The following is a 19779-nucleotide window of genomic DNA, read 5'->3' as shown; positions in this document are numbered from 1 at the left end:
TGTGATGTCCTGTGTCCTTAGGACAGGGCAGGAAACAGCTTTGCATTCAAGTGTGTCTCAGGTGCCTGCTCTGCACTGGCCCTGGCCTGGGCACACAGGTGACCTGAGCTGTCCTTAACCACCACACCCTCAGGCCAGCTTTTCAGAAAGCTGTGTACGTGTCCATGGGGGTCATGCCGGAAGGTCAGTGGGGCAGGGGGTGACCCAGCCAAGCTCTGCGGATGGTCAGTAGCCTAAGGAGGGTTCGAAGGAGCCTTTTGATTCTCCCATCAGGTCCAGTGGTCATTCTGGGCAGGTCTGCAGGGCGACTGGAGAGGCAGGGGAGAAACGTGGCGCTGCCCCTCCAGGCACTTGACAGAGGGTCCTGACCTTGCAGAGGAAGAGAGAGCCAGGTTTGGGAGGGGCGGTGGGCTGAAGGGGGCAAGGTAGCCTTCCAGATCAGGATGGACACCCACTCCTGGGGTGCTGACCACGGAGGCATCTGCTGCCCTCAGGGAGTGTGGGGGCACTGGGCCCAGGAATCTGAGCTGTTTGGTTCCTTTGCAAGCCTGTGACATGGGATCAGGAGCAGATGATCCAGGGTTTCAATGTGCAGGTAGGAGTCCCCCTGCAGGACCCCGCCAAGGCCGGTGAAGCCAGGGCAGGCTCTGGGGACACCCGAGCTGATGGGCTGGTCAGTTCAGTGGAGCCCAGGGGCTCTGTGTCCCTGTCAGTGACTGGACTCAGTGCATTACCTAATTACTGCTGGTGGCTCCCATCTCGGGTTTCTCAGTCGTGGCAGGGAGGGGTGATGGGGAGCAGCAGTGATGGGGGGATAATGATGGGTACGATGACAGTGGGGGAGGTAATGATGGGGCACAGGTAATAGCAGGGTGGGCGGGGGGTAATTGTGGGGAGGTTCTCGGGAGGGTCCATTGGCACTGCCCCAGTCAGAGCTCTGGCTTGGCCGCGCCTGAGGCTGGGCAGCCCGCACCCCCGGGACCTGCAGGACGTTACCGCCCCTCCAGGACCTTAGAGGGTCCGGGGCCCCCGAGCCCAGCTCCGTCTTCTGAACCCTCCATGATGTTTCCCCCAGCCCGTTGGTCCTTTGTCCTCTGGCCTCCTCTCCCCGTGAAACTGGCTATTTTTAGCCACCCCCTTTTTTTTTTGGTTAATGGTCTGCTCACTGTTCCTCCCTTTAAATTGGCTATTTTCAGGAGCAGACATCAGTCTCCCACTCATCTGGGCTCTTGGCTCCAGTGGCAGGAAAAGCTGACGGGGAGACTTTCTAAAGCCACAGCGCCTGGTCCCCGGGCGGAGGGATGTCTGCCCTGTCCAGTTTGACTCCTGCCCGGCAGCCTGCCTGGTTCAGGGGTGGGATGACAGACAGATCCACGTGTGTGACGTCCCTGTAGGGCCAGGGGTGTTGAGGGTGGCAGGCAGGGGGGAGGCCTGGTGACTGTGCTGACCTCTGAGCTGGGTGTGTGAGGGGTTAGTCCTGTTGTCCCAAGGAACCACGGTACCCGGAGTTGGACGAGCTGGCATTGCAGGGTGACCCAGGGTCCCACTGGCTCATAGCGTGTTCCTCACTCCCCCCAGCATAGTCCCTACTTTGGCCCCATGATCTGCTCCACCACAGGGCACTCTTGGCATGCCGGGTCAGTCACAGGGACCCAGGGGGGGCTGGCCTATCCCCGTCCCTCGCCCACCTCACCACCCAGGAACCCAGAACAGCAGGGCGGGATCAGCCAGTAGAGGTGCGGACGAGAGGACCAGACTTGTGGGCAGGCGTGCAGAGCAGCAGTTGGGTCGTTTTTCCTTTGACCTTGTGCAGGAGGAGCCGCTTCTGCCTGTCCATCCTCCCATCCCCATGGGGTGGTTCTGGGAGGACTGAGAGACGCCCTCCCAGCACTCGTCCTGAACTACCCCAGGAACAGAGTCCGGGAGCCCTCGCCACCCAGCAGGCTACCTCGCAGCCCTGGGGACAGCAGGCCGCTGGCCATGGGCCTGGGGAGTTAAGGATCTGAACCCCGGGCTCCCCGCTGAACCAGCCAGCCGGCCTGCCTGCCTCCTTCCAGGGCCGAGAGCCAGAGCTCTGCACGGGAAACCAGAGACCTGGGTTCCCAGAACCTGGGCCGCTTGGAGACTGGTTGTCCCCTGGGGAAAGAAGAGTACCTGAGGCTCCCAAGGGGGTCTCAAGGTGGTGGGGTGACAGAGTCGCGGTCGTGGGGAAGGGCAGTCAGAGGGCCCAGTTTGGAAAGTTCGTTCATTTTAATGGATCGTGAGGCCGCTGGGAGACGGCCGTTCTCCAACTAGCTCAGAACGCAAGCCTGAGAGCCGGAAAGGTTGGCCTGAGAAGCAGGATAAGTGGACGTGATAAACAAAAAAGGCAACACAGGCCATCCTAGGGAGGGGGGTGCGTAACCCTGTCTCTGCCCCCATCTTCATGTTGAGTCAGTTCCTAGGCAGGTTGATAAGTCCAGGGGTCCCCAAAGAGAAGAGGGGTCTGGAATTCTCAAGGAGGAGAAAAGGACAAACTTTTTTCCCCTCTACATTCCTTAGCATTATATAACAATAATGTATCCTGCTTGAGGACAGTTTCTGGAAAAAAACCTGGCTAATCCTGTTATCTTAAAATGTAAATTATGGGAGTGGGTCTAGTCACAACCTCCAGACATTCTTTTGATTCACTGTAATAACTGATTAAAAGTATATACCTCCATTGCTAACACTAGTGAGGGGGTACTCTTTCTGACCCCCTTCTGATGTTGATGTCAGAAGCTTTGTCTGTCTCTTTTATACTTTAATAAAACTCTATTACACAAAAGCTCTGAGCGATCAAGCCTCATCTCTGGCCCGGATTGAATTCTTCTCCGGAGGCCAAGAATCCCGGCGTCTTTTGTGGTTCAGCAACAACTTTCAACGTGGTCCCCCAGTGTCTGCTCTGAGTCCAGAATTCCCTCCCCCCACGAGGACCCCCGTGGTGTTGGGTCAGGGCCTACCCACCCTCAGGGGCGTCATCTTACCTTGACTACACACATAAAGACCCTGTTTCCAGTGAGGTCACATTCACAGGTCCTGGGATTTGAAGTCATCTCTTCAGGACAAGTCAACCCATAAACTTTATACACAAACACGTGCAGCTCCTTCCAACCCAGCAGCTCAGGCTTTAAAACTGTCGGTGGTTTACCTTGGTAGGGGCTGGGATTTGCATTGAGTCAAATTGCTTTTCCTGCAGTTGGGGCGTCTGTGGCCACGGGGGCAGGTGACCCGTGCACCTTTAGGAGAACTGACGACACTTGTTGCTTCATGCGTGCTGGCACGGGGCAGGCTTCAGATTGATGGCTTGTGGGGTTTTCAGAGGATCACTTTCTGATGCAGACCCTTATTGACCCAGGAAAGAATGACTTCATTTACTCCTTTAGGTAATGGAATCACCGCTGGAAGTCACATCTCCTCAGACTCTTATTGCCAGGAAGGTCATCGCCGCTGTTTAATTTCTTTGAAACCTCAGTTCATTCAGCAAATGCCCAGATGAGCGTCTGCTGTGTGCTGGGCCCCGGGCCAGGCTCCGAGGACTCAGGAACAAGGCCTTACAGTTCCAGCCTCACTAAGCATAGGGGTTCTGAGCTTGAGCGGACTTAAGAGCCGGAGGGAGGGCGGCGTTTCTGTCTGCAGAGGTTGGGGAGTGTGTATGTCACAACAGGGAGGCCTGGCAGGCAGAGATGGGCCCTGCCGAGGCCGGGGGCTGAGCCAGACTTCTTGGCGTGTCCGCTCGGGGCTCCTGCCAAGCTCAGAGGGCTCCCGTGGACTGGCATTCGCATGCATGGTGGTCGTGGGCCTCAGAGCTCGTAGAGAGCTTTCCTGAACTGCCTGTCCCTGGTTAACCGTCCCTTTTCCTACAGGACCACGGCCGCTTCGTCAACTGCGTGCGATTCTCTCCCGACGGCAACAGATTTGCCACGGCCAGCGCCGACGGCCAGGTAAGGTCCAGGACCAGGGAGGTGGGGAGTGGGGAGCATTCGTTCATCTCTTAGGCCTCTGGTTGTTCAAAACAGACAGACTCAGTGAAGCTGGTCTCAACGGGCAGCTCCCTCCCTCCTCCTCCCAGGATGCAACTCAGTTTGAGACTGTGTCCTCAAAGCGTGATAGCCCCATCTCTCTGTCAGTCTCCTTTAAAAGGCACTCCAAATTCATCCAGTTTTGATGAATTCCTTTAAAGTCACAGTTGCCAACCCTTTTGATGGTGGAGCGGGGATGAGTGGGAGGAGCTCAGTCAGTGTGCTGACGGCCGGGCATACACACCTACACAGGATCCGTGTGTTCATACACACGTACGTGATTCACATGTTTGTATTTCCTGAAAGATCTTCATCTATGATGGGAAGACAGGAGAGAAAGTGTGTGCGCTGGGAGGAAGCAAGGCTCATGACGGCGGCATTTACGCTGTGAGTATAGGCCCGTGTTCATGGCTTGCTCTGTGCTTATGGTGGAGCCTGTCTGCGTTTGTCATCATCCATATGCGGGTTGAAGTTGGAAGCTTGAGATGAGGGATCAGGAGTTGGGGCACTGGCAGAGACCTTCAAGGTCACGCGGGACAGGGTGCCGTGGCCCACAGAGGCCTGTGGCCGGGATGCTCGTCCTGTCCTTGCCCTGAGTGTTCCACCACCTCCCAGGCTGTCATTCCTGCTCAGGCACCGGGGCTGTGGACACAGCTCCGGTGTCTGAGTCTCTTCCCCCCCGGTGGAATGCTCTGACCCGTGACCACCATTTGTTGGAGTAGATCAGCTGGAGTCCTGATAGCACCCACTTGCTCTCTGCTTCCGGAGACAAAACCTCGAAAATCTGGGACGTCAACGTGAACTCTGTCGTCAACACGTTTACCATGGGCTCCAACGTCCTGGACCAGCAGCTGGGCTGCTTGTGGCAGAAGGACCACCTCCTCAGCATCTCCCTGTCTGGCTACATCAACTACCTGGACAAAAACAACCCCAGCAAACCCCTGCGGGTCATCAAGGTAAGGCCGGGCCACGGAGCAGCTTGGCCTGCAAGGGCTGGCCGGAGGGGAGGTGGGTGTCCTGCCGGAGAAGGGGCAGCTGAGGCGAGGTGGAGGTCCAGTGGAACGGCAGGACATGGGTTGCTCTGGGGATGTGAGTTTAGCAGAGATGAGAAGCCAGGCGCTGAGATCCCCTTGAGCTGTTACGAAAGCCCTGGCCCCTGCTCTCGGGGCTCTTTTGTCCCAAGGGGCTCAGCCTTCCTCGGTTAGGAGCCCACCAGCTGTGTCCCCCGCATCAGGCAGGATGAGGAAGATGCTGAGCCTTGAGACGAGGCATGTGGCGGAGTGTGGCCGCAGTTGTGGGGGGCCTAGCTGGCCTTGGAGCTGGGCTGGGACGATGTGCAGGGTGTGAATGTGAGAATCAGTGGGGAGGCACTTGTCCCGTGTGGTTAGGGCAGGGTGGGCACCAGCCAGTGGTGGGGAGTGGGCACTTGGAAGCGGACATGGACTTGGAGAAGCCCGTGGAACCCTGAGGGGCAGAGGCCCGAGGTGTGGGCAGCAGGGAGCGATACTGGAGGGCATTGGGGAAGACCCCCCTTCCCTGCCTCCCATCCTCGTCTCATCGGGACGGCTCACCCAGGCCAGCTGGCCACCAGCATCTGCCCTGAGTGTCCCGTCCAGGTGGAGCCGTGCCTTCTCCCTCCCTCAGCCCTGGAGATGGTGGCATCTCAGGAAATCGCAGCCAGACTGGGAACTCCTGTGTCTCAGGGCCCCGCTCTGACCCCCTTGCTGCCCACGGGCTTGCTTCTGCTGCGGGGTCGGGTGCTCAGGGTTGCCCTCACCTGCCCTGGCAGCCCTGGGTGAGCCATGCTTTCAAGGGAGGGGCCTCCAGAGCAAGGCTTCAAGCAGCTCCCTGTCCTGCGGCTGAGCCCTGGGGCCAAACGTCAGCACCTCCTCACGCCCTGCTCGCTCAGCTGCTTTCGGGCCACGCAGACAGGCTCTGGGACGTGCCTGGGCCCCGTGGCCTGGGTGTAGACCAGGCTGGGATTATTCCCCGGGGGCCCAATCCCTCCCTCAGGCTGTGGGTTGCCAGCTACCTGACCCTGCAGTGTGTGTGCACCCCACAGTCTGTGAGCTGGTGGCTTTCATGGGCTCATGGCTTTCCTGATGACCGTGCCCGTGAGGCAGGGGCCAGGCCAGGCCATCTGCCTATTTAGGCCTTGTGTAGCTAGCTTGTGAATCCCGAGGGGTGTTTGGTGCCGACATCAGGCTGCGGGTGAGCCCAGGAACTGGGCTGGAGTTAAATCAGCTCTTCTCAACCCTAGTGCACGTTCAGGTCATCTGGACATTTCCATAAAGGGCTTGATGCCTGGCCAGCCCCGTTGGGGTGCCGTCAGAGACCGTAGGAAGCTCTGAGGGCTCGGTACTTTTAAGGCGCACCCAGGTGATCCTGTGGCTCGAGCTGGAGCTGCATCAGAATCGAATCACCTGAGCAGGCCCGCTTGTCACAGCGTTCGTCTGTGGGGCGCGGGAGAGCCCCAGTGCTCACAGGCTCCTGGCAAGGCTGCTTGCTGCCCCAGATGGGGCGGGCCAAGTCCCAATGCATCCCGTTGCTCACAGGTTCTGTCTGGGTTCCCAGGCTGCGTGGGGCAAGACTCCTGGTAAGGCCTGGTGGGTTGCTGCCCTGTGGAAAGGACTCAGGGGTCCTGAGAACTGTGTGTTCCTTTCTCTGATGAAACACGTCTCGTGGTGGCAGCAGTCAGTGATGCTCAGAGGGCTCCGGCTGCATCTGAGGAGGGGGAAGAGCTGTGATTAAACCCCATCTCTTAGATTTCCATCCCAGGAGCAGTTAGTTCAGTTCAGTTCAATCGCTAGGTCATGACCAACTCTGCGGCCCCATGGACCATAGCACGTCAGGCTTCCCTGTCCATCACTACCAACTCCTGGAGTTTACTTAAACTCGAGTCCATCGAGTCAGTGATGCCATCCAACCATCTCATCCTCTGTCATCCCCTTCTCCTCCCACCTTCAATCTTTCCCAGCATCAGGGTCTTTTCCAATGAGTCAGTTCTTTGCATCAGGTTGCCAAATATTGGAGTTTCAGTTTCAGCATCAGTTCTTCCAATGAATATTCAGGACTTATTTCCTTTAAGATTGACTGGTTGGATCTCCTTGCAGTCCATGGGACTCTCAGGAGTCTTCTCCAACATCACTGTTCAAAAGCATCAATTCTTCGGTGCTCAGCTTTCTTTATAGTCCAAGTCTCACATCCATACATGACTACTGGAAAAACCAAAGCTTTGACTAGACAGACCTTTGTTGGCAAAGTAATGTCTCTGCTTTATAGTACACACATCACATCATGGCAACAGTCAGCGATGCTCAGAGGGCCCCGGCTACATCTGAGGAGGGGAAAGAGCTGTGATTAAACCCCATCTCTTAGGGTTTTTCCATCTCAGAAGCAGTTAGAAAGGGAGGTAAAATGCCCCCCTTCAAAGCAGTCATCTGGTTGTACACGAGTGTTCTGGGCCCCTTTGTTGCTGATCAAGGAGGGATCACAGCCCTGGGACCGCCGTGGCTGTGGGATCACAGCCCTGGTGAGGGTAGGGAACTCAGGAGAGAAGAATCCTCACAAGCCAGGGACAGAGCTAGAGGTGTGAGCTGGGTCTCTGGGTGGAGACTCTCTGGGCCGTCCAGTGGCTTTGGGGTTCTGCTTCTGCGAGAGTTGGGCCTTTAGTACTGCTCCTTCACCTTCGTGGAGACCCAGTGCTGGGTGGGGGCTTGTCCTCCGTGGCTGGGGACGGGGGGCGGCTACCTGGGTCAGTCTGCACAGACCCAGGCGCTCTGCTGGGGCTCCCGCTAGACCCCCGTCCTCCACGCAGGTCAGGGTTAAGTGCCTGGGTGGAGAGGGACCCAGGTATCAAGGGGTGGTCAGCAGGAGGCAGCTGACCCATGCCGGCGGGCGGTGTTTCAGGCCCACGAGGGCCGTGGCCTCTCCCTGGGGCTTAGCCGGCGGTGAGCGTTTGACAGTCACTGGCTGGACACAGGCATGTCCTCAGCTCACCCCACCCATCTGTCTCCTCTGCAGGGTCACAGCAAATCCATCCAGTGCCTGACGGTGCATAAAAACGGCGGCAAGTCTTACATCTACTCTGGGAGCCACGACGGACACATTAATATCCTTTGACTGACAGTGCTGGCTCCGCAGGCCCTGGCAGGAGAGGCGGGAGTTTCCTGTTCCCACAGAGCCAGAGGCCAGGCTGGACAGGTGGTGGCCACAGGGCTCCTCTGCCTCGTCCTGGCCACCGAGAGGTGGCCCGGTCCACACTCGGGCCCTCCAGCTCCAGGTCACAGCCTTGACCTGATGGGTCACTCGCTGTGTGCGGCCATGAGGGCCTGGTTGCTGAACTTCCCTGTTTGTGACCTGGTCCTGGCCTCACCCCTCACGAGCAGCAGAATCCATGTGCATTAGGATCCAGAAGGACTTAGAGCCTGTTGGGGGAGTCCCCTTGTCTTAAAAATGGGAAAAGTGAAGCTCAGACACCTCGAGTGGCTTCTGCTCGGCGACAGCAGAGCTGGGCAGAGCCCATGCCCTGTCCCCTGGTGCGGGGCTTTGGGGTCCCCCCGAGACGTTCTTGGCAGCCCTTCCAACCCTCCCGCTCCAGGATGGCCAGTGATGTCCGCAGGGCCTGGCTCGGCGAGGCATCGTGGCTGCGTGCGAGGCCTGCCCTTGTGCAGCCCAGCCCCTGCCCCTGGAGGGGCTTCCCAGGCCCCGCGCTTCCCCCCGCTCCGTGGTGCTCCTTGTCTACAGGGTTCCCTCCTGGGAACAGTTCCCCGTAGCCCCAAGGGAGGAGGGCAGAGGTCCCCCTCTGCCCCCTCAAAACAGAAGGAAAAGAGGGTACAACCAGGGTTCTGCCCCATGTACCCCAACTCCGGGCACCACCCCGTCCTCCCTGCTCGTCCCTGGCCAGCCCTGGTGTCTACTCACCATGATGTTGACCTCTTGGGGGATCCACAGCGGAGGCGGGGTGGGGGGCTCCCATCCTGAGACCTGTGAGCTGCAGAAATTGCCCTCAGCTTCCTGGGGAACTATCCTCAGTGCAAACAAAAATGCTTCTTTGTTGATGTAAAAGGAGAGCCTCATAACTTAAAAACAGCTCACACTCAGGCACCCCGAGCGGACGGTCAGCCTGGGACCGGTTGCCAAATGGCACCTGGGCAGCCATCAGCCAGTCCTCGGGGCATAGGCTGCCTCCCACTGAAGGTGCTGGGCTGGACAGCAGGCAAAAGGGAGCGAGGGGGTCAGGGGGTATCGGCCCGGGTACGTGGGGTCCCCACAGGGCTTCCTTCTGAGCTCCCTCGGACAGAGGCGCCACTCCATCATGGCAGGACAGTGCCGTCCTGCGACCTGCCTAGTTCTCATTCTAGAGACGGGTGGACTCTCCCACTGCGTGCTCTCTTGCTGGTTGATCACAACGTCCACTTCCTGAAATTTGGAGCTGAATGTGCACGAAGAAGTTCACTCGGCCTGGTGCCCACTGTCCCTTCCCTAATGTGCCCGGGAGAGGGGACAGGCCATGGCCTCCCCAGGGAAGGGCATGCACCGCATCCTAAGCCAGGCTCTTCCTTAACCCCCCCGCCCCACATTACTGGGATTCTGAGACGGGGGAGAACGACTCCTTTGCTGGGAAGGGCCACACGAACCAGGTATCCAGGATGACCGTGGACGAGCACGGGCAGCTGGTGAGCTGCAGCATGGACGACACGGTGCGGTACACCAACCTCACGCTGCGGGACTACAGGTGAGAGCTGCCCGGGGCTGGACGCGCCCCCCTGACCCTCAGCCCATCGGTGGTGGAGTCGCCCTCGGGAGGCCCATGCTGCTGCTACCAAGCCTGGGCTCACCAGCGCACCCAGGGCAGAGCCACAGGCTGGTCACCCTGCCGCAGGGGCCCTTTCACCCAGCCAGGGAGGCACCACGTTTGGCTCAGTTCTGTGGCGTTTTCCTCAGTTTACCGTTTGTTAAGAAGTGGTTTGTGTGTGCAGATTTTTCTGGGATGTGTCTTTGTAGTTTGAACCAAAAGTGCTAAGTCCCTCGGTCGTGTCCGACTCTGCAACCCCATGGACTGTAGCCCGCCAGGCTCCTGTGTCCATGGATTCTCCAGGCGAGAATGCTGGGTTGCCAAGTCTTTCTCCATTAACCAAAAGTAAAGGTGACAATTTTCACCCATCCCGTTAAAAGTGCCAGTTACATATATATATATATATTTGTTTGTTTGTTTGTTTAATTACCTTGAGGAGGAGACTGGTCATGGCCGTGGAAGGCTGGGAAAGTGAAAGTGCTAGTCACTCAGTCGTGTCCGACTCTGCGACCCTATAGACTGTAGCCCACCAGGCTCCTCCGTCCATGGGAATTCTGCAGGCAAGAATACTGGAGTGGGTTGCCATGCCCTCCTCCAGGGGAATCTTCCCGACCCAGGGATTGAACCTGGGTCTCCCACATTGCAGGCAGATTCTTCATCATCCAAGCCAGATTCTTTGGGAGGTCAGGACCAGAACTAAATGCTGTCTGAACCCAGGGAGTGCCAGCCAGGGTCTCTGGCCGGCGCACATGGGGCCCGACCCAGGACAGGGCAGCAGGGGGGCGGCCCTCGGCGCAGATGCGGGACGTGCCGCCTTCACCTCCTCTCGCCGCCCCCACCCCTCGTCCCAGCCCCCCATCTCGACTCTCTCCTAGAGTCGGGGAGTCTTTCCTTCCTCCCTCCCATGTCTGTTTAGCAGAGGCTCCTTCGGCCACGATCGGGTGGAATTCCCACCTGTCCCCGAGCAGCTGTGGTCCTCACTGAGTGAGTGTCTATGCCTGCCCTGCACCCCTGGAGACTAACACATCCTTCTCTCCACAGCGGACAGGGAGTCGTGAAACTGGACGTCCAGCCGAAGTGCTTGGCCGTCGGCCCCGGGGGCTACACCGTGGTCGTGTGCATTGGCCAGGTACGGCTCCCACCCGGGTCTGACCAGAAGGTCCAGACACACTGCGCAGTGTCTCGTCCCCACGTCCCTCCACAGCCGTTCTCCCCTTCTTTACTGAGAGCTCTGCTGCGTGTGCTGAGGGCCTCCCACGTGTTCACTGAATCCTCAGCAGCCCCATCAGTTAGGCCGGCATCATCCCCACCTCACGGGTGGGGACACTGAGGCACAGAGGCTAAGCTGCCCCAGGGCTGCGTCCGGCAAAGGGCAAAGCTGGGATTTGAACCCGGGCAGCCTGGCCAGAGCCCACACTGGAGGGTCAGATGCCCTGCACGGGGTGATCCCTCGCCCCTGCCGCCCACAAGAGGCACAGCCAGTGTGGCTCAGTCCACTCATTGCAGATCCCAGCCCTGCAGCACTTGGCTGTGTGGCTTTGGGCGTTTTCCTCACCCTCTCTGAGCTTTAGTTTTCTCGTCCCTTGCAGCTCACAGGGCGGGTTACAAGGAAGTACACAGCAGGCTGTTGGTACCGCCTCCGCGAGCGAGGAGGCTGAGAGTGGCCGTGCCTCCCTCCCCGAGGCCCTGTGATGGTGGAGGGTGGCACCCGGGCCTCCGCGGGGTCTGCTCTTCCAGCCCCGGCAGCCTGGGTTCTCATTCAGGGCGGTGAAGGTCTGTCTACATGCCATTTCTTAAAATTTCCGGAACACACCGCCCTTGACTGAGACCCAGGCCTGACCCACTTTATCCAGGACACTGCTCTGCAGCAGACGCCGTCTGTCGCCAGGGCTGGGCGTCCCAGCGTGCAAGGTGGAGGAGGCAGGTGCAACAGAGCCCCTGTTGGCACGAGCAACAGACCCGCTCCGGAGAGTCTTTCGGATCCGCTGCCCCTCCTCCGTCCTGGGAGCTTAATTGCTTCGGGGAGTGTGGAATCCTATGTGTCCTAGATAACACAGCCCTCCCGCCAAGCAATTACAGCAGACAGCGGGGTGGCCAGTGAGGGTGCATGAGGAATTGAGGACTGGGAGCGCCGTAGCGAGTGTGGGAAAGACTGGACGTGGCCTTTCTAGAAGGTCACACCGGGAGAGCTCACAGGTTCCGGGAAGAGCCACCCGAGGCTCTGCTTAGAAGGGGCTGGTGGGTACAGGGTCTAGTCCTGGGTTCCCAGGAGTCCATGGCCCATGCGATCAGGTGTGATGACTGCCCTGTTGTATTCTGCTGTTCCCCTGCTTCTCTCGGGCATCCTGACCAGAACTCCCCACAGCCAGTCATAGGGTCCACAGACCATGCTGGAGGGGCCCACGATTCTTGGTCAGGGAGCAGCCACATTCAGGTCTCACCTCGGAGACTTGAACCGGAGTCTGGACAAAGGCTCTCCGTCTCTCTGTCGGGGGTGCCAGGCAGTAGGGGTGCTTCCTGAGTCAGGCTGACGACTCGGGTGAATGTTTGTCCAGGTGAGTTTTCCGTAGCAGATTTTAAGGTGGGTGCTGCCGCCCATCGCCTGGGCTTCTTCACCTCCCCCGCCCCACAGCAGAGCCCACAACAAACCCCAAGGATGGCGGAGGGGGGCTACCTGCCCCTGGGACCGCTGGTGGCTTGAGCCGGGATCAGATGGGGTCAAGCCAGAGCTATCACAGGTGGAGGCCACGCTGTTGGGACAGTCCAGTGAATTAGAACCAGGAGGGGTAGCAAGAGGTGGGTGGGGATGGGGACAAAGGAGGGTCACCATATCGGGGGGCCCTGGGCCATTTGCAGAGGGTGGAAGATGCAGCATGGTGGCCAGGGCAAGGCTTTGAGGTCGTGCAGCCCATATGTGAGTCCCTACTTGGCTCTGAGAGCTGCAGGGCTTGCACCTCGTTTGCTCCTATATTGACAGGAGGTGACCCTGCCACCCCAGGGACCTGCAGGGTGCGTGGCTCAGGTAGGCTCCAGTAGGCTCCAGCAGCTGGTTTTGTTTGCTTTTTATGAGGCACTTCGTTTACTCTGAGCCGTGAATTCCATCCTCAGGCTGTCTAGGCACCGCTGGGTTTTTAACCCTGGGAGCCCAAGGCTCAGGACAGTTCATGAGCCGCATGTGTCCATCCCCTGCCCCTCCACCCCTGCCAACCCCCATCCTGGGCAGCAGGTGGCTGAGCCAGGATCAAGTCCTGTCTGTGTCGGCAGAGCCCTTCTGTAGGGCCTGCACCCCTGGGTGCTGAGCCCCGCCCACCAACTCTGTCCTGCCCTGGCAAACACCGGGGAACTGAGGCAGGAGCTGGCTAGGGTGGGACGAGGGGGCGGGGTGTGCCATGGGTGCCTCCAGGCCGCTTAGCCATGAGCCATCTGTGTCCTGTCCTCCCCTCCCTGCCAGGGCTGGGGACAGATAGATGGCCTCCACAGACCCGCACTCCCAGCACTGCTGTCTGCCCGCTGGAGTCAGCCCCCAGGGGCCCGGTTTGCCCTCTGTTAGTTGGGAGTTGGGGGGGGGCCACCAGCACTGTCCCCAAGCTCTGGGGACTCACCAGTGACGTTGCTAGCAGTTTCATACACCACGGGTGGAGGTTGCAAAGGATGTTTCTTTGGACAGACCTGAAAGGCCAGGACTTAGAAGTCCAGCCGGTCCCGTTCATTTCTGGTGTCAGATTAGAGGCTCGTCGCTTCCACGTGCTGTGTCTTCTTGAACCCAGGACAATCTGCTTAGCAGAGCTCTGTCATTACGCCCACTGGTGTGTAGTTGGAGGAATTCAAGTTCAAAAGCAGCAGATGGCTTACCCAGACGTCCGGGCGGGGCGTAGGGACAGCACCATTGCTGCTGATGAGGGAGTAACACTGCGGGGCCCTCGGGTGGTCCCACTTAGTGCGGCTGAAGCCCTGTCCTGGTGCCCCGCGCTGTCCTGCCGCCGCCCCCCGCCCCCGACCCCCGGACGGCCTGGGCCATCTGTCCCGGGCCTCTGCTCTAACCGCACTGTCTGTGTGTTTCCCAGATCGTTCTGCTGAAGGACCAGAGGAAGTGCTTCAGCATCGACAACCCCGGCTATGAGCCCGAAGTAGTGGCCGTGCACCCGGCTGGTGAGACAGTGGCCGTCGGGGGCGCGGTAAGGCCCTGTCCCCATACCCTCTGCCCTAGGGTCTTTGAGTGATTTGGGGGAGGGTGGTCAGGGCTGTGTGGGTGCCAGGCTACCTCCTGCCACCCAAGTGAGAATCTCCCTGGGCTGCCCCCTTCCCCCCCCAGGAGACCAGGGTCCCAGCAGTGAGCAGGCTGTGCTAGGGGCACAGGGCAAGGAAGGCCTCAGCCTGGGTGTCGGTCCTGGGGGCAGGTGGGAGAGCCTTGTGGGCACAGGGAGGGGACAGGGGAGCCTTCACACCCGTGCAGTGCAGCGCCCGCCAGAGGGCTTCAGTTTCCCCGAGTCTGACTTCCCGTCGTCCACTCTTTCCCCTCACCTCCTGGCCCCTGCAGAGAAGTGCTGGGACCCCACGAGGATGGGGCATTTGCTAGGACAGAGGCTGGACAGAACAGGGAGAGAAGCCTGGTGCCCGAGGGGATCTGCCGGGCCGGGGAGGGGCATGGGGTACAGGGCACGGGACAGATGGTGAGGCTCAGTGCACAGTCAGGTTGGACAAGGGGCCCTCGCTGGAGACTTAACGCCTGTACAGGTGCTTCTCAGAGCTCGGCCTGTGGACAGTTGATTGGAACATACTGGAAATTTTATAAAAGGGGCAGTCTCGTGAGCACCCAAACACCCCGATCACAGTTAGGGTTGGGGAGGCTGGGATCCGCAGTTTGATGTGATTTTAAGATAATTAAACCTCTTTTCATGTAATTCTGCCCACTATGCTAAGCCAGACACCAGAGCTGCTGCTGGGTTGTAGGACATGTCCTCTGGCACCTGGGGACGAAGGGGTAGTTCTTCTGGCACCTGAGCTGGCATGTGGCCAAGCCGGGCATGAGTCGGTGGGGAGGAAAAGCACTACTTCTTACGGATACTCGGGCCCCTCCCTCTAGGAGGATGGGCTTCAGGAGAGTCGGGGGGTGGGGTGGGGGCAGGGAGGGCACAAGTGTTGTCTGTGGGCACAGGCGCCCATGTCAGGGGAGTGACCCGCTGCCCCTCTGTCCTCCTGCAGGATGGGAACGTCCGCCTCTACTCCATCCTGGGCACCACGCTGAAGGACGAGGGCAAGCTCCTGGAGGCCAAGGGCCCCGTGACCGACCTGGCGTTTTCCCACGACGGCGCCTTCCTCGCTGTGTGCGACGCCAGCAAAGTGGTCACGGTCTTCAGCGTTGCCGACGGCTACTCGGTGAGTGGGCGGGCCGCCTGCCCTGGCCCCACACCAGGCAGCACAGATGGCAGGAGGGGTTCACAGCCTCTCTCCCTGGTCATCACTGATGGGGCGGGTGCACAGGACACGCAGTTTTGCTGCTCCCGGAGCGTGAATGACGTGGGCCAAGGAGACTTCCCCTGCCGTCCAGCAGTTTGTGGGCTCGTAGCAAAGTTGCCAAAAAGCTAGGGGCCTGAGTAGGGGCCAGGCTGCTGTGAAATCGGGCTGGTAGGTTCACCTCGGCAGTATTGCCCAGTGACTTCTGGGACCTTCTCTGTCAAAGGGCTTAGGCTAGGTTTTTTTTTTTTTTCTTGGATATCATTGCCACTTAAAGTCCTGTCAAGTGTGAGTGCTGGTCGTCCAGATGTGGCCTTGCACTCGGGGTTGGGGGGGGTCCCTGGGCAGTGGATGGGTGAAAGAGGACCCCATTGCCAGGACCCCGGAAGCTCATCCGGCCCTGGCTTGGGAGGCGTGAGAAAGCCTTAGACCCGTTTCACAAGAGACTGCACTCCAGAGGGCTCTGGTCAGCCTCTGGGTATGAGGGAGCTGGTGTGATTGGACCACAGGGCAGATGGGAGGAGGGGTCCCTCCAGTCCCCCCCACCAAGCCAACCTCCCCCCCACCCCCAACTTCCAACCCTTAGGACAGCTTTGAAATTTATAGCAGAGTCCAAAGAATTTGCCCCCTAGATTCTACCATTAACCATTTTACTGTGTCACATTACCCATCTAGTAATCTAATTTTTTAGTGCATTTAAGTGTATATTTTGCCATTAAGTATATCAGCCCACATATTGACTAGAGTTTACTGGTTTCTTAGTTTTGGCTGTAAAATTTACATATAATGAAGAATGAATGAGAACCTAAGTATATACTCATGCTTTGCTTCTGACTGCGACCCACACCTCCGTCAACATGAAGAACATTCCACCTCCTAGGAGGTCCCTTCCACCTGAGTAGCACATTTATCAAATCCTGCATTTATCACATCTTAAGTGATTTCATTTGCATATAACAAGTTTACAGCATGCTGAGTAATCTGCAGCGTAGACTCAACAAAAAATGAAAGAGGCAAACTCGAAAATCATGGTTAATCTAGGAATTAAGAACAAGGTGGAATACTCGAAGTAAAAGCATTAGTTTAGTTAGAGAGCATTAACACTCTGTTCACATTGACCCGTTTGGTAAGACAGCGGCTCGAGGCTGGCACATGCTGTAGACACGTGCTCCTGTGGACAGATGTCTGCCTGTAGAGCACACCACCCAACTCGGGCTCCAGGGCAGTGGCACATGTCTGGGGGGCAGCCACTTCCTCCGTCCATACACGCATAGGGCCTGGTCCATGCCAATAGGACGTTCTCGTGCTTTCTATTCCTACTTTTCTGACTGTCCCCTCCCTAGGGCAGAGAGCTCTGCAGGCAGGTGGGCACATGTGGCCCATTGACACATGCTAGGAGGACAGCCCCAGAGTCCCAGGATCCTGGGAGGGGTGCAGCAGCTGCTGCTTGATCTTGGGCTGCTCCTGTCTGTGCCTTTGAGCAGTGGGCACCCTGGGCATGTTATGAGGGGTCGGTGAGTTGGTGAGAAGCCTGACCTTAGGTGAGATGATGCCCACTCACTCTGGCCTGGACCCTGACCTGCCACCTATTTTCAATTCACATCCAGGAGAACAACGTTTTCTATGGACACCACGCAAAGATCGTCTGCCTGGCCTGGTCTCCGGACAACGAGCATTTTGCCTCGGGTGGCATGGACATGATGGTGTATGTGTGGACCCTGAGTGACCCTGAGACCAGGGTCAAGATCCAAGGTGATGCTCCCACCCACCTCGGCTCCCTGAGCAGCTCCGGAGAGGCGTCCCCAGGGCCCGAGGGTCCCTTCTGTGCTTTTAGGGAGGTGGCCCCCTCGGGAGGCCTGGCCATCCAGCAAACATCTCTGTTGGTCCAGGCAGACATGCAGAGGACACCTGTGTGCCCAGCATCCATCCAGCAGCCATGTCCATCCAGGGTGGATCTCAGTTCTCCTGTCCCCATGTCCCCACCTTCCACCACCTCATGTGGGCTCTGGTCCCTTTCCATTCAGTCCCTACCCCACAGGGAGCCTTTTATGTTGAATATAAATGGGATCCTCTACTATTCAAAAAAGTTGTGTCGGGTGGGGGAGGGGTCCCCACCTGTGTCAGGCCCCACCCTCACCCCCCATCAAGAGCTCTTTCTCAGGTGGTGGGGGAAGGGCACCAGTGGGCTGTCCTCAGGTGTGCAGGCAGGCGCACTCCTTGGTTCAGAATGGGGGTGGGGAGCAGAGCTGACTTAGATGGGCCATCCTGGTCTCCACGGGAAGCAGTGCTGGTTTTGTAGGAAGACTCAAGTTCAAGATGCAGCAAGGAGCTCTCAGAGTAGAGGGTGGGAAGTCCAGTCCTTGGACTGGACTTGGGGGGCGGGGGGGGGAGGCGGGTCGCAGGTCACTGAATGTGCACTGGCCTGAGGTCAGGCTGTTGTGTGCAGGGTTCCCCAGCTTGTGTTACCAACCTTTTTATTCATTGTGGTCTTGGTCCTACTAGAATTAACACTGTGTCCTGTCTGTGTGTTGTCTGTATATTGTTGCCTTAGGCACAGAAAGACGGACTTGTACCCCTGTGGGGAGGGGCAGTTCTGCCCCCCCACCCCGGTTGTCAGGACTCTGCTGGTACCAGGAAGCTGCAGCCAGGGGTGGCTGGCTGCTAATCCCCGAGTGTCAGGGGTCCCAGCGCGGGTAGGGGTGCTGAGGAGCCCGGCCACTGCCCCTCCCATCACCCAGACTCTCCCCCGCTGAGAAGAGGGCAAGGGGGTCTGGTTGAGCCAGGAGGATCGTGTTGGGTTTCTGCCGTGACCCCTGCAGGTAATCTCAGCCCAGGGTGTCCCCGTGGCCGCGGAGTTCAAAAGCCGCCGCCTCTTTTCTCCCCAGATGCGCACCGGCTCCACCATGTGAGCAGCTTGGCCTGGCTGGATGAGCACACGCTGGTCACGACCTCGCACGACGCCTCTGTCAAAGAGTGGACAATCGCCTACTGAGGAGCCCCCCTCACACCAACTCGAGACCGAATCAGGGACGTGGGGTGAACGCAGCTCCGCCTCTGTCACTCCTCTCTGCCCCGCCCCTGCCCCGCCTCCCAAGGGAGGGGCCTCACCTCGGTCCCACCCCACCCTGCCTCCTGGGGGAGGGGCCTCACCTCGTGCCCACCTTCGGCCCCGCCCCCTGGAGGGAGGGGGCCCACCGCCCACCTGCCAGCTCGCTGGGCCATCCTGTCTGTCCCAAGTTCTGAAAGCTTTAGACCCTGACCGTTTGCACATGGGAAATTAAGCGGGCACCTTCAACCACGTGTGGCGCCTGACTCAGACCCACTGCTTGCTGCGCAGAACATTCCAGAGGCAGAGCCTCCAAAGCACACAGACCCTCCCGTGGCTCCCGGGGGGCTTGCAGCCCCTCGCGCTCCCCACCTGCGGGTCCTTCTGGTTTCTGTACCTTCGAGAAGAGGGGCCGGCAGGGCCGATGCTGTGGAGCAGGTGGCGCTGGTTTCAGGCTGACGGGCGCACACGGAACTCCACGTTTCACTGTCAGTTTCTGTGCTTGGTTTTGAGAATGGAATTGTGGGGGTTGGTTTTTGTTTTTCTTCCAGTGTATCTTAATCCATGCCTGTCCGTGTTTACTGCGCTGCCTCCAGGCCTTCAGATCCTCTGCTAGCGGGACGGGAGGCATCCTGCTCACCAGTTCACTCTTGTGCTTTGATGTTTTTTCCTGTCTTTCTATCCTCTGCCCTCGAGAGAACAGATTAATTTAAAAGGCAAATATGGAGTCACTGTAAACTAACTTGTCCTCATTTACACCTTCCTTTTCTTTACCAGTGCGGAAATTAAAATAAGTATATAAAGCACGGTGATTTGGAGTCTCTTTGCGTTTGTCGGAATCACTGGTAAAATGCTGGCTGAGAGCGGGCCCTCCCCTTGCACTTGTGAAAATACTTTGAGCGCTTTAAGAGATTAGACAGAGAAATAATTAAATATCTTTTCTCTTCACTGTGGGTTGCTGACTTTGTGTAATGGGGACACGTGGAGCGGGGGCTGGAAAGCTACATGGGACCCCATGACCTGGGTATCTCACTGGCATGCAGCCTCAGGGGATGGTTCGGGAAGGCATGGAACCTCAGGATCCCCTCCTGCCCCAACTGCCCAATACTGTGTGTCTTGGACCACCTCGCTTTTCTGCACCTGAATTTGTCTGTATACTGAAAGCGTCGGACAGGTTGAGCTCAGTCCTGCCTGACGCTCAGGTTCTGTGGCAGTTCATGACCTTTCTGGTACTGCCTTGAGAAGTAAAAAATAGTGTGCATTCCGATGTTGAAAAAAACTAAATTCCCAAGCATTTAAATTAGTAATGGAAAGACTGTCTTACTCTTGGCTAGAAGACAGCATCATAAAGACGTCTATACATTTACAGGCCCAGTAAAAAATTTCCCCTTCTGTTCTCATTGCTTCTACAGTTCATGTATAAAAAGGAGCTAAACGTGGAA

The 19779-nt window shown here is 58.3% G+C and overlaps 1 protein-coding gene across 2 annotated transcripts in view; it reads left to right on the top strand.

The window, feature by feature from the left end:
- WDR1 (WD repeat domain 1) overlaps positions 1 to 19285 on the top strand; it is a 42393-nt gene extending 23108 nt beyond the window's left edge. The window contains exons 6-15 of one of the 2 annotated variants that reach the window (XM_061420824.1): positions 3885 to 3962; positions 4347 to 4427; positions 4763 to 4996; positions 8064 to 8153; positions 9623 to 9777; positions 10879 to 10966; positions 13902 to 14012; positions 15040 to 15213; positions 16899 to 17043; positions 18177 to 19285. In XM_061420824.1, the coding sequence (XP_061276808.1) occupies positions 3885 to 3962; positions 4347 to 4427; positions 4763 to 4996; positions 8064 to 8153; positions 9623 to 9777; positions 10879 to 10966; positions 13902 to 14012; positions 15040 to 15213; positions 16899 to 17043; positions 18177 to 18283 (1263 nt within the window). In that variant the 3' untranslated portion in view covers positions 18284 to 19285. Of the gene's footprint in view, positions 1 to 3884; positions 3963 to 4346; positions 4428 to 4762; positions 4997 to 8063; positions 8157 to 9622; positions 9778 to 10878; positions 10967 to 13901; positions 14013 to 15039; positions 15214 to 16898; positions 17044 to 18176 lie in introns of both variants that reach the window. The other variant, XM_061420825.1, reaches the window with a different exon arrangement.
- Positions 19286 to 19779: the final 494 nt, after the last annotated feature.

Source organism: Bos javanicus, chromosome 6, assembly GCF_032452875.1.
Source record: "Bos javanicus breed banteng chromosome 6, ARS-OSU_banteng_1.0, whole genome shotgun sequence".
Lineage (NCBI taxonomy): Eukaryota > Metazoa > Chordata > Mammalia > Artiodactyla > Bovidae > Bos > Bos javanicus.
Note: the sequence above shows the minus strand (reverse complement) of the source record. Positions and strands in the feature narration are given on the sequence as shown.